The sequence below is a fragment of the Branchiostoma belcheri genome, unplaced genomic scaffold (genome assembly GCF_001625305.1).
Source record: "Branchiostoma belcheri isolate BF01 breed outbred unplaced genomic scaffold, Haploidv18h27 scaffold88, whole genome shotgun sequence".
Taxonomy (NCBI): Eukaryota; Metazoa; Chordata; class Leptocardii; order Amphioxiformes; family Branchiostomatidae; genus Branchiostoma; species Branchiostoma belcheri.
In genome coordinates this window covers 142,843-154,839 of record NW_017804553.1, presented here as the reverse complement: position 1 = coordinate 154,839, position 11,997 = coordinate 142,843, and the positions used below count along the sequence as shown (strand labels likewise).

Sequence of the window (11,997 nt, the reverse complement as noted above, 5' to 3'; positions counted from 1 at the left end):
GATGTAATCTTCCAGTAACCTTTCAACCCTAAACAACGTTTGGTTCGCGTTTTCCTTGTTTTCTTACGGTGCCGACTGCTAACATTCCAATATTAGGCCGATTTCAGGGTTTTTACGAAGTCTTTTGGTGACAGTTCAATTCTTCCCTTCTCAAAGCTAAGTTTAGAAGGCGAAAATGTTTTCCATGATGAAGATTTTGTCTCTTACGTTAGCTATTTGTTGACATCTGTTGGTGTAAATTAGGTTTACCGAAGCCATAGTTGACGTTTCACCAGGTGTTTACCCAAACAACAGCTAACGTTACAGGTAAGTGTTTTTCCTGAATGCACGGTAAGTTTTAAATGACAATCCACTGGCATTTCTATATACCTATCGGTAACTGCCTATCTATATTTCACCAGCTAGTTTGTTACGCAAAAGGGCGGTTATACCGGCTATACTGATACAGTATTTATGACCAAGGAGGTTTAAACCTCCTTGTTATGACCGACTCCTGTTTGTTTATCATTCATGAACTCTTTGGAAATCAGCCCTATTCTGTTAAAGGACCACTACATTTATCCAAGAGTGGTGAATAAATAAATAAGACTGTCAAATGTTTTTTTTTTTTAGGTATACATCAAAATTAATTTAGATTCTGTATGGACAGAAAGTGTCATTGCTACCTTTATGTAACAGTGGGGTTCAAGCACTGCTAACTGATCCATTCCAATGGGTCCGGACCTCTTGGCATAGCGGTTAGTGTGCTGGTGTCGTAAGCTGGCCGCCTAGTTTTGGTGTGGGTTCGATTTGAGTCCTGGGAGTCAAGAGTTATCCTGTTTCTATTTGCTCCTATTTGTTTCAGGTGTTCCAACCCATAGTGTAAATATGGCCTTCGCTGCTCCCATCTTCAACGTGTCGTTTGGGGTGAACCAGACGTTCCTGACGAAGGCTCTGGAGGAGGGTCAGTACGAGCATGCCAAGAAACTCATCATCGAGAACCAGACCGCATCGTACCTGGACGAGGGCTTCTACCAACGCACACCCCTCTTCATTGTGCTGAGTGGTTTCAACCAGTTCAACGGCATGGCCATTCCCAGGAACTTGGAGCTGGCGCGGCTGCTCATAGTGCAAGGTGCCAACCCCTCACATCGGGTGCCAAATGTACGTATTTCTCCATTTTTTTTTTTTTCACATCCTTTTCACCTAACCTTCTAACAACCAATAGAGCAGCTAAACTACAAAGAGATGAATGAAAATTAAATTTACGACATTACAGCTATATTAACATTACAGCATAACATTTTGGCACCTTGATCTACAGAGTACAATGATTTCTGTTGAGGTGGTAAGGGAAATTCTAGCTTATGAAAAGCTTTTGCTTGCATTTGTCGCCCATTTAATGTATACCAATGTCCTGTTTGCTTCCCAGACCTTAGGTTCAGAGTTCTTGGGTCCAGGAGAGGCGCCGTTACAACTAGCAGTCGACTACTTCAACGATCTATCGGAGGTTCCGTATCCCCGGGCAAAGGTTCTTTCAGCGACAGACGTGATTGGTCTGAACGGAGAGGTTGGCATGACAACAGAGGAGTGTCTGGAACAGCTGGTGACGCTAACCTGGCTGCTGCTAGGTTTGTTTGTTTGTTTGTATAGAAGCCTTCTGTGAGAGATGACTTTATTTTTTATTGATTTGAATTGATGTACTGATGTCATGTTGTATCTGATTTCTGAGAGTTGACCTTAATCAGAAAGATATCCATTGCTTATTATTCAATATCATGTCCTACTGTCAAAGCCTGAGCCTTTATTGTTTTTTGATCAATTGATTGATTCATTCTGAGGTGTAGGCCATAACATGTGGGACAGGCATTATTGGTTATAGATGAATTGATCAATTTTGATTGCTCCAGGCCGTGGAGCAGACCCCAATGTCAGAGACAGCCAAAACAAGACTCCGCTCCACAAGACCATGGTGTCCTCGGTCGACCTCCGCATGGCCCAGTGTCTCCTCGACAACGGGTCTGACATAAACGCGGTGGACGGTTTCGGAGACACGCCGCTGATCTCTGCGTGCACCGCCTTCCCGTTCGGACTGGACGATATGTGCGATGACAACCCGTTGGCGGGCGTCGCCTGGATACAGCAGGGTGTGACCAGGAGGAGTCATGTGACCTTTCTTCTCAACCAACCAGGACTACAGGTAACCTGCACTGCACTGTTTTAGTCATGTGGACAAAATGTATGTAATTTTTATGTTTACAGTCAAAACTGTCCAAGAAAAGCACCAGGGAGACCAAGATAATCTAGTCTATGTAGACAGGTAGTCGCTATAATAGTGATTCTTATTGCTTGAATGTGTCAATGGGAAAAACAATTTGAGGGCCCACCAAAAGTGGTCATATTGGTCATGTGGTCCTTATGAAGTGGTGGTCCCTTGTACAGGCATAACTGTAAAAATTTGCCTTGATTTCTACTTACATGTAGTATATTAAGTAGTGTAAGTAGTATGTACAAACAAACAGGTTTTTGCTGCACTTCCCTCCCATTTGGCTAGGTGGACATCCAGAACCGGCAGGACCACACGGCGCTGTTTGAGTGCATGTCGCAGGGCGACACGACGACTGCACTGCAGCTGTTACAGCACGGAGCCAGCCCCAGCCTCGAGGGCAGGGTCAACGACCCCAGCACAGGGATGCCTGTGTACGTTTGGACAAAAATATATTCAATACATGGTGGAACACTAGGCAGCAAATATATATTTCCATTTGCATGTGCCATCCTATTTCTATACTTGTTCCCATACCTACCCTACCTGGCCCCTTACAGAGCATACTTTTATACAACTAGGACGGCACTTAGGCTAAAAAATCATAAGAAGACTTACTAATGTCAACCCACAAGGGGCCTACATAGATTGTGTTTAACATTAACTTGCAAATGATATGTAAATTTATATTCTGTACCAAGATTTGCAATGATGGTTGCGTACAAGGCACTAACAAGTACATGTAAATGCTGTAAAAAAGATTGGTCCCAAAGCTCTCACATGTTGGTGTGGGTGTAATGTCAATAATGAAGAGTTTACAGTGTTGCCTCTTGCTTGTGTCTGTAGCTATGTCAGCCCCCTCCTGGCCAGCCTGATGTCCCCCCGTCTGGTGAACTGTGACTGGCAGGACAGGAGTTACCAGTTCCTCGCACATCTCGTGGACCAGGGTAGGTTATGGGGTGCCCTTGGGCCATCCTAGTTGATTATACTACTCATATAGACTTAATAGGATGGCATCACTGATGTCCCCATTCAAGGTTCAAGGATGGAATCCAAGATAGGTTATAGGCAGTGTTAGAAGTGCCATAACATTCATTGGTTACTTTGAATTGGGGGCTAATGTTTTAAGAACATGTGAATAGGGATGTAGATATATGCATGTTTCTTTTAAATATTGTAACATGTTTATGTCTGTGATGCATGCAGTTATAGAGATATTGTTTGTTTGTTTTGAGAGTCCAAGTACTAGTGACTTTCATCTTCTTTAAGTGTCAGATGCTACCTTGTTACTAGTGTATTTCTGAATCATAACTGACAGATGCTACCTTGTTGCAGGCTACTTCAGCACCCCGGAGATCGCCAATGAGCTGATCCAGTGGCTTGGGGAAGAGTCCATGCCATCCTCGGACCTGACCCACCTCCAGAGCCTGGGTTCCAGGTTAGTGCACGCCGTCTTTGGCGGCACCACCAACAAACTGTCCCAGCTCTGCGCCCGGCAGATCTTCCAAGCAGCCTTCCTCAGCCACCTCTCCTTGGACGCTTGTAGAGACGTCTTCCAAGGGACGACCGTTTTCCATGACAAGACTTCTCAGGACTTCTGCGAAGGCTTGACGAGGATATCCACCGACCAGCTGCTGAAGCTGATCAGTGACTTGCACCTTCCTCGGGACTCGCTGCAGTGTTTTGAGGTGGAGCTGTTTAAGCACAGATTGTGTGCGAGGTTCCTGATGTACGAGTGGTGGGAGGGACGGAGGTGTGTGTCGGATGATGAGGATGAAGGAGACTCAGACCTAGAGTACTGGTAAAGTTGGGGGCAGAAAAGCTAGCCTGAATGTCAGCTTTCATCCGATCCCCACAATCTGCTTTTTGGCTGGTAGCGGATTGTGGGGAGCGGACGAAACTAAAAAGGCTGACATTCAGGCTACAGAAAAGCAGCATTTCCACAATCATTTTAGCATCATAGTATGTATATTTACAGAAGCCATTACTAAGAAGCATTTCAAGAGAGCAGGATTTTGACATCTGTATATTTTATCCCCAAAGATAATTACATGTAACGTTACTCTTTTTCTTAGTTTTATCATGAATTTTGTCAATCCAAGTAAGCCACATATTACAGATTGCATAAGTTTGAATTTGAGGATTTTGCAGTTGAGTAAGTTAGGTTTTATCCATCGGAACTCTTAGATGCTTTGCAGGTCTGTATTCTCAGCCTTATATGTATATTGGCATCCACATACATTGTACATGCAAATATTTACTATCAAAAGAGTATAATTTGTATCGTATTATAAGACGTCAGAATGAAAATTTTGTGTAGAAGCACATGTTGAAAATGGAGTTTGTACCCCCTACTATGTACTATTGATCCCCATAGACATTGTATTTATCATTAACGTAATTGTGTAAATATTCAGCAAAACTATAAAAAGACTTTGTTACATGTTGTGTAATTGTACCAGTGAAGGGACTTGATACCATTATATCCATACACTGATGTTTTGTCGACTGTGTGACATTTACAATAAACTCGGTCCACACTTTCTAACTGTGGCTTTCATCACCTGAGTGTCTGAATTGAGTTTAAAACACCTCCCAACTTCCAGACATAGTGGGCAAAAAGTGGATATTTCTCTGATATGAAGAGCAGTGAACTCTCCAAAGTGTTGTTCAACTCATTTGCAAGTGTCTCGTCAATGGATTGTTTTCTACAATCATTTAGGTTGTATAATATCTGCTCGAAAGTCCAAAACATGTAGTACACATTCTCATAGAGGACAGGATCTAGGGATGAAGTCTTCACTGTCCTTAGAGTGTCAGAAAAGTCTTTGATGTTTTGAAGTAGTGTCTCCAGGATGAGTTTTTGGAGTGCTTCAGCTTCTGACAGGTCCACAATAAGTCTGCATTGGTTTTCTTGATGCTGATGCTGAAATAAAGGACACAGGAACATCAACATTAATCTGTACCTGTACTTGTTAACTGGTATAATCCGCTCGCCTCAAATGTTAACTACCAGACTGGGTATACAGAGAAAAGGATAATGTGAATAATAGGCCCTCAAGATATCTGCTGAGCCACTGTTTTACCTCAGTGAGTCTATCTGACATCGCATATTTCCCTCACATATTGAATAAAGTATGAATGGGATCGGGTTGATTTAACTTACTCCATCAAAAAGTAGAAACTTCACTTTGAAAAGTCAGTTTTACTGCTCTGAAATATGCCTTTAATTTAAAGGCTCTTAATTAAAAAAAACTCTACCACTAACCCTGTTGAGGTCCTCACATCTGAGCACCCCTGTGAGGATGGTTTGTACCAAGTCCATCACAGACCGGACAATCTCCTCACTAAACTCCTTCAACTCTTCACGTCCAAGCACCTCCACGATTGTCTTGACGACATGCTTCTTGGTTGCCATGGAGACATCAGGAACCTTCTCCTCGACGGACACTTTGAGGAGGTGTAAGGAGTCGAGGATGCTGTCCTTCACCGTCTCCTCCAGATTTACCCTCCCTGCCAAGGAGTTTCTCACAGTCTGCGAGAAGGTACAAGGATTGAAGGACTGTGAAAAAAAAATCTCATTGTGGCTTTATCCAGACCGTGGCTCTAGCCAGCTCAATTTTTTTTCTCTCAGTCCAGGTTCAGACCTAGGGGGCCAGAGAGTGCTTGCATCTAGTGGGGTTTGGAGACAAATTTTGTTTTCAAGCCTTTAAAAATGCAATTTTGAGAGACAAATCATGGGATTGAGAGTGGTTGTTGGTGGTCCTTTGCATGTTCTTATATTTTTACCCAACATTTTTGTCAGCTTGCTGCTTTGTCCACCAAGGTTAATGGATTGGTTTAAAAAATTTTCCATCACGCATCACAAAGTTCCTGATGGAAAAATGGATGCTGGCTGAGCCCTGATCCAGACAAGTACCTTACGATAAACTCTTTTCCCACCAGAAGTAACAAAAAAGGTAAGCGATATTCCATGCACACACCTGCAGCCTGAGCACACAGGACAGAAACCTTGAGTGTCTCTGCACCACATCTTCCCTGGACACCTGAGGAGATGATGGTTGCTCTGAAGATGAAGGAGGAGTTGGGAACACCTGTTCAGGCTTGTCTTCATCTCCTTCTGCAGGTGAGATTAACCTGTCAAATTGTGTCTACCAATCTAAAGAGGGCCTGCAAGGGGAGGGGGTAGTGATTACGAATTACGCAAAATTTTTGCCGCCTATTACGAATTACGTTAAAGTTTCTGAGCTGATTACGACTGTACAATTTGCGGCTAATGTCCAATTACGAATTACGTTGATTTTTGCGGAGGCTGCCTACGAATTACGAAGTCTAAAACGGCCTGATTATGCCTTACGAAAAAGGGCTTGCAGGCCCTCTCTAAATACTGACCAATCACAGCAGGAATCATTCTGTCAATCAAACCAAACAAAATGAACTGACCAATCACAGCAGCCTGTATTCTGTCAATCAAACCAAACAAATTGAACTGACCAATCACAGCAGCCTGCTGCAGGAATCATTCTGTCAATCAAATCAACCAAAATCAACTGACCAATCACAGCATCCTGCAACAGGAATCATTCTGTCAATCAAACCAAACAAATTGTACTGACCAATCACAGGAAGCATTTACCTGCAGGCTGAGGTTGTTGCTGCAGCAGTTTAGCCTGCAGCAGTTCCTGCCTGGTCTGCAGCAGATGGCTCTGTAGAAGCTTGGCTCGCTTCTTCCAGTCCCCCTGATGAAGAAATTTAATACTTTATGGATTGATTGTTCCAAAATGATACAAAATTGCAAAATACTGCATGTACTGTGCTCCAGGTACTGTGTGTGCTGTACATACCTTTTAGTTATCAATCAAGGATTGAGGTGTTTAAAAATTCATTCTTTCCTATAACTATCACAGAGTGGAACTCACTGTCACCACTAGTACAGTATTAAAGGGCATTATCAATTAGATACCTTTGAACAATGTTTAGAGTTAGATGATCAAGGGTTAGGTGTAACATGTCATTCGGTGTAATGTAGCCAGCTGCCACCGCGCCGCATGCCTGCAAAGCTGGTGTGTTATCTAGGTTATATCAGCTATACAGATATGTCAGTGAGTTATACTAAGTACATAACATAGATACAGATACATTTTATACCTGGTTAGCCTGGTACTTGTGCTGTAGGTACTGTGTGTACTGCTGGCCTGTCATGCCTGGTGGTTTGGTTCTGAGGATGGCGACAGCAGCAGCGAGCTTCACCATTCTCACATAGTCCGGGTTACAGGGTGGGAGGACGGTTCCTTTGGGGAAGGAGAGAATGGAAGGGAGAGTTTTGTTGCAAAAGGCACTCTCAAGTTTACAGAACATCCTTGGCATATCAATAGAGTAGTCTACAACTATTGACATCTGGATGTATTAAATCACGGACTCTACTGTATATCATTTACATTCACGGTGGTTTAGTTTCGCAGTACATTGTATGAGGCGAAAGAATCTTGGTAATGGTAGCTATTAAAATAGGTTTGGTATTACGCGGCTACTTCAGTTGTTGATCTAGCACGTGCAACTTGGCTAGTGGCACTAGCCAAGTTGCACGTGCTAGATCAACAACTGTGGGGGCCGGGGGAGGGCAACTCACCTTCATCTGCAGTTTCTCTTTGCTTGTCTCCACTTCTTTGCTGGTCCATGGTCTGTATAGGCACAACCGCACAACCTAATCAATCAATGTATCCTAAACCTTTATATGTGCTCCAGATTACTTGCAACTGCAGCGCATCTTGGGCTGCACTACCAGCAACTCAAACCTTGGCGCCATGTGATGAAACCTTCCCGTCATGCACCTGCGCATATTGCTCAACTCGGTGACCTTTGACCCGCCATCATGGCGGACGCGACGCGTTTTGCACGTGGATGTCGGCTTTAAATTTGTTTTTATTCACTTCAGCTGCCCGGTTGTAGCTAAATTTCCCTTTTCTGTGCGTCTAGTCTAGGAAAATAACCTATCCATGCAGTTAACCGAGTATATAAGGACGATAAACTATGGATAAGATAGAAATCGACCTTAGAAGCTGCCTGGGAGACTTGCAGCGTGAAGGGGGAAAGTGTGAACAAGTCGCCGCCAAGTTACTCAAGGAGGTTTGCTCGTCGTTCTTTGTGTTTGCCTTTTTTCTGCTTTAGCCCCCACCAACCATTGCTAACGGGTTAAGTCTCGGGTAAGGGTAAATGAACTCTATGGGGGAAGGGGGAAGAGTTGTGGAAGGGTACGAGCTCGCTCGAGTGGGGTACATGTATGGGGTAGAGTTTGGGAAGGCTACGAGTGGGGTATGGGGAAGAGTTGAGGAAGGGTACAAGTGGGGTTTGGGTTTTAATAGATTTGCGGAAGGCTATGCAGAAACCCACAGAAAAGGGACATTTCATTGTTTCTCCCCAGGGTTCCTCCACACAGACTGTTCTGTCCTCGCTGTCGAAGCTCGTACTCGACCCCGAGGTTTCCCTCGCGGTGGCGCGATGTTTCCGCCCAGTGTTGCTGGAGTTGTTGGAGAGAGCGGCGGCCACAGTCAGAGCTGGAGCGGACGTCCCCCTACTGCACCATGAGAAGCTGTGTGCAGCCGTCGCCAGGTTAACTCTGCTGTATCCTGATGTACTCAGGTGAGATTAAACAATTCTGACAAATATTTACACCAAAACACACAACTAAAGTTCAGCTACACTGGGGAGCTTTCGAGACGCACTCTGTCTCATCTTCAACCCGGTTAAAATCTCGTCTTGGAGTTCTCTTGTCACGTGACTTGATGGGATAATCACGTGACAAGAGACAGGTGTAACTTTGAGATTAAACAATTGTAACAGTGGGGTTCAAGCGCCGCTAACTGATCCATTCCAACGGGTCTGGACCTGTTGGAGTAGTCGTTAGTGCGTTGGTGTCGTGAGCTGGCTGCTCGGGTTTGGTGCGGGTTTGATTCCCGGCATCCAGGGGTTTTCCTGTTTCTACTACTAATGCCCCTGTTTCACCACTGGTTCTCACGCTGGGAATCGAACCTGGACCTTGGGAGTGAGATCACCAAATCCTAACCACTATACCCTCGCTCCTGTTTGTGTCACAAGCAGCACTTGGAATGGGCAATGACTATGCAATGTCTGTTTATCATGACTGAGTCTGACTGTCCTGTCAGTAGTAAAAAAATTCTTTTTGATAGGCAGCACATGTGTTTATTCATTCAACCACTTTTTCAGATTTACTGAGCGGTACTTCAGCTGGGCCCCACCACCCTTCCAAAGACTGGCAAACCAAGCCGAGGAGGGAGAGCCGGCCAGGAAAAAGAAAAAGGTGACCCACATGTCTTTCTCTTGATGTGTTTCATCTATTGACTCTTATCAGGCATTTAGCTATCTCCAGAGCAATGTTGAAAATACACAAATAATAGACCATGCTTTGCTCATGGAGTGTACTAGTATCTTTTTCTTAACGTACATAATATTATACAACTGTACTAATTTTAGATATTCTAGTTCCAGTGATTCTTTTTCAGACTCCCATGGCCATTCCAAGGTTGACCAGTGCTGTTTGTATAATATTTGCTATGTGTAAAATTGTCTGTTTGCCTGCATTTGATCACCAGATAAAATAAAAAGAAAAAACTAAATAAAATTGCAAGAAATCATACCATAAGATGAATACTCTTACTTTTACTACACAGATCATTGTATGTTGACCCTCTAATAAGACAGAATTATATTTCGATCCTTTCCAGCGATCCTCCCAGGGACAAGAGGAGGGATTTGCAGATATCTGTAAGACGTGTTTCCTCCTACTTCGGTCAGACCCAGAAGTCTTCTCAGCCAGGTGGGACTGGGGCGTGGTCCTGTCGTTGTTAGGCAACAAACACTTGGAGACCAGATGGTATGTCAAAGTTCATACACATATTATGATTATGAGAAACGACATAGTACAAACTGCAGCAACATTTTTTTTGTTTGAGTCTTTGTTTATACATGAAATAGTAAAAGCTAGATGCAGGTCAAGTCATTTTTCATCGCTATTTTTCCCCAGGTGGGCAGCCCAGTGTACTATCCTGGCCCTTTCCCTGACAGAAGCACAGAAAGTCGACCTGCTGAATCAGCATTTCACCCCCCAGCAACAAATCCAGTTGACCCTACAGACAGACCGTCTCACTGATGTGTCCCATGAGCAGGGAAAGCTGATGACCGCAGCTGGACATGTGGAAATGTCCGATGAGTTCCTGGTGCCAAAACAGACCACAGTAGTCACTGCTGATCTGAGCGAATCTGTGGTGTCTGTTTGTGGAGTTTTGCTGCCTAAAAGACCAGGCTGTAAAGAAAAAGTAAGCCTTGTCTTTTTTCTTCCAATAGACATGTTATATCAGTGTTATATTAGAGAGAGAGAGAGATAGGGGGAAGGGGAGAGGAAAAAAGAGAGGAGACAGAGAGAATATAGCATTATGATATAACCTTGGCCACACAAAATACTAGCAACTCTAGTTCTGGTGAGATAGCCCACAAAATGAATGTCAAATATACACAAGTTTATCTGTATCTGTATTGGTATAGCCAGACTGAGTATAACCGCCATTCAGCAAAACACACTCAGCTTTGCAGGCACGCAGTGCAACGGCAGCTAGCTATATCACACTGAACAACTTATTATACTCAATCTTTGCACATTTCATTGCCGGAGTTGTTTAAGCTTGCTAGTGATGATGCCCCAACTGTGCTTGGTAGCAAACAAGTAATAAAAAGAAACTTAACAATTAAACATTAACAAAAATCCTCCCCTCCCAGGAAGTGCCTGAGACTCTGGTTCCTGTCCCCTCCACGCTCCGTAACCTGCACTGTCTGGCCATGGCCGTGCTATCCCAGAAAGCCGTGCTGCTGGAAGGGCCTGTTGGCTGTGGGAAGACTGCTCTGGTCGAACACCTGGCAAACATCACAGGTGAGTTTAGTCTTAACTTTTAGTTTGACTTGTGTCAATATAAACACCTGGCAGCTCTTGTACATGTAGATTTAGTCTTCATATATTTCTAACCTCAATGTAAGTCAGCCAGAGCACCTTAAGGACTCAAAAACGTTATGATTTTTTTGAGGTGGGGGTTTTGAAGTCTTCTTTTTACTGCAGTGTTAAAATCTTTCCAGTATCTCTTGAACATGTATAAACAGGACAGTACATCATCAAACCTAAGAAATCTGTACAACCTTTAACTCTTTGTCCAAAACTGATTCTAAACTGATTCTAACTGTCTCTACATCTATCTCCCATTGCTGCTCCAGGTCACAGCGGCGCCCCCTACTTGCTGAAGGTGCAGCTGGGTGACCAGACAGACAGCAAGGCCCTGCTGGGCACGTACAGATGCACGGACGTCCCCGGGGAGTTTGTCTGGCAGCCAGGCGTGCTGACACAAGCCGTCGCCCACGGCAACTGGATCCTGCTGGAGGACATCGACTATGCTCCGATGGACGTCATCTCCATCCTCGTCCCTCTGTTGGAGTCTAGAAAGTTGAGCATTCCTGGCCACGGAGAAACTGTGCGCTGTGCCCCTGGCTTTCAACTCTTCGCTTCTCAGCAGCTTTTGTCAAGTGCCACAGGTAGGTGTCACTACTAGGTGTCAATGCATAGTTTACAGTGACACCTAGCTTCGATACATAATAAACCAGAACAGTGAACCAGTAACACCTAGCTTTATCTGTGTACAGTGAACCAGTCATAATTTCCCTGATGAAGATGACAGATGGTTATCGTAACTTTG

The 11,997-nt window shown here is 44.1% G+C and overlaps 3 protein-coding genes across 3 annotated transcripts in view; 2 read left to right on the top strand and 1 right to left on the bottom strand.

The window, feature by feature from the left end:
* The first annotated feature begins 93 nt into the window (after nt 1-93).
* LOC109487436 lies at nt 94-4,078 on the top strand. Its single transcript, XM_019791430.1, has 7 exons — nt 94-306; nt 845-1,143; nt 1,412-1,610; nt 1,890-2,179; nt 2,534-2,679; nt 3,092-3,192; nt 3,581-4,078. The coding sequence occupies exons 2-7, from the start codon at nt 868-870 to the stop codon at nt 4,048-4,050; spliced, it is 1,482 nt and encodes a 493-aa protein (XP_019646989.1). The 5' UTR covers nt 94-306; nt 845-867; the 3' UTR covers nt 4,051-4,078.
* An 11-nt stretch (nt 4,079-4,089) lies between these two features.
* LOC109487307 (meiosis-specific protein MEI4-like) lies at nt 4,090-7,923 on the bottom strand. The gene is made up of 6 exons (XM_019791286.1): nt 7,875-7,923; nt 7,394-7,536; nt 6,882-6,984; nt 6,229-6,365; nt 5,514-5,780; nt 4,090-5,171 (listed from the first exon to the last, which is right to left on the bottom strand). The coding sequence occupies exons 1-6, from the start codon at nt 7,921-7,923 to the stop codon at nt 4,806-4,808; spliced, it is 1,065 nt and encodes a 354-aa protein (XP_019646845.1). The 3' UTR covers nt 4,090-4,805.
* Nucleotides 7,924-8,275: 352 nt separating this feature from the next.
* LOC109487306 (midasin-like) overlaps nt 8,276-11,997 on the top strand; it is a 61,074-nt gene continuing 57,352 nt past the window's right edge. Inside the window, exons 1-7 of the mRNA XM_019791285.1 lie at nt 8,276-8,371; nt 8,667-8,884; nt 9,470-9,563; nt 9,988-10,136; nt 10,287-10,578; nt 11,036-11,186; nt 11,522-11,836. Coding sequence (XP_019646844.1) covers nt 8,276-8,371; nt 8,667-8,884; nt 9,470-9,563; nt 9,988-10,136; nt 10,287-10,578; nt 11,036-11,186; nt 11,522-11,836 — 1,315 coding nt within the window. The remainder of the gene's footprint in view (nt 8,372-8,666; nt 8,885-9,469; nt 9,564-9,987; nt 10,137-10,286; nt 10,579-11,035; nt 11,187-11,521; nt 11,837-11,997) is intronic.